This window comes from Brassica oleracea, chromosome C1 (assembly GCF_000695525.1).
Source record: "Brassica oleracea var. oleracea cultivar TO1000 chromosome C1, BOL, whole genome shotgun sequence".
Lineage (NCBI taxonomy): Eukaryota > Viridiplantae > Streptophyta > Magnoliopsida > Brassicales > Brassicaceae > Brassica > Brassica oleracea.
This window is the reverse complement of record NC_027748.1, coordinates 32,567,357-32,568,181: the sequence shown is the minus strand read 5'-3', so window position 1 is coordinate 32,568,181 and position 825 is coordinate 32,567,357. Positions and strand designations below refer to the sequence as shown.

Sequence of the window (825 nt, the reverse complement as noted above, 5' to 3'; positions counted from 1 at the left end):
ATGAACTTGAGGAGCAGAGGTTCATCAAGCCTAGTTCCAAGAGTTGAAGACATAGTTGCACTTGAGAGGGATATAGCAATAAAGAGAAGAGAAGAAGAGCAACAGGCTCACTTTCAGAGATTGGGGTTTGAAATGGAGCACAATCAGAATCAGCGTCATGATGGAGTGGCCCAAGGAGCTGCAAACCTTAGGCCACAACATGCACAACGCCAAGCTAAAGCCATTGGAGCCTATGATCAACCTCACATTCATGGTCATAGGTTGGGAATCAGAGCACCAGCTGTGGAGAACAACAACTTTGAGATCAAGTCAGGGCTGCTCAACACCATAGAGAACAACAAGTATCATGGCCTTGCTGCTGAAGATCCATTTGATCACTTGAACAAGTTTGATAAGTATTGTGGTTTGTCCAAGACCAATGGTGTTTCTGAAGATGCCTTCAAGCTCAAGTTGTTCCCCTTTTCTTTGGGAGACAAAGCACACCAATGGGAGAAGACTCTTCCAAGTGACTCTATCACAACTTGGAATGAGTGCAAGAGGGCATTCCTAGAGAAGTTCTTCTCTATCTCAAGGACGGCCAAGATCAGGAATGAGATCTCTAGCTTTCAGCAGAAGAACCTAGAGGGCTTTAGTGAAGCTTGGGAGAGGTTCAAAGGCTATTGGTCTCAATGCCCACATCATTGCTTCACCAAAGAGAGTTTTCTCAGTACCTTCTACAGAGGTGCTCTTCCAGAGTTCAGGAGCAGATTAGACACAGCCAACAATGGTTTCTTCTTGGGTAGAACTGAAGAGGATGCAGAAGAGCTGGTGGAGAACATGGCTAAG

The 825-nt window shown here is 45.5% G+C and overlaps 1 protein-coding gene across 1 annotated transcript in view; it reads left to right on the top strand.

The window, feature by feature from the left end:
• Window positions 1-825, top strand: part of LOC106337779 — a 12,827-nt gene continuing 12,002 nt past the window's right edge. The window contains exons 1-2 of the mRNA XM_013776903.1: window positions 1-154; window positions 332-807. Of these exons, the coding sequence (XP_013632357.1) occupies window positions 1-154; window positions 332-807 (630 nt within the window). The remainder of the gene's footprint in view (window positions 155-331; window positions 808-825) is intronic.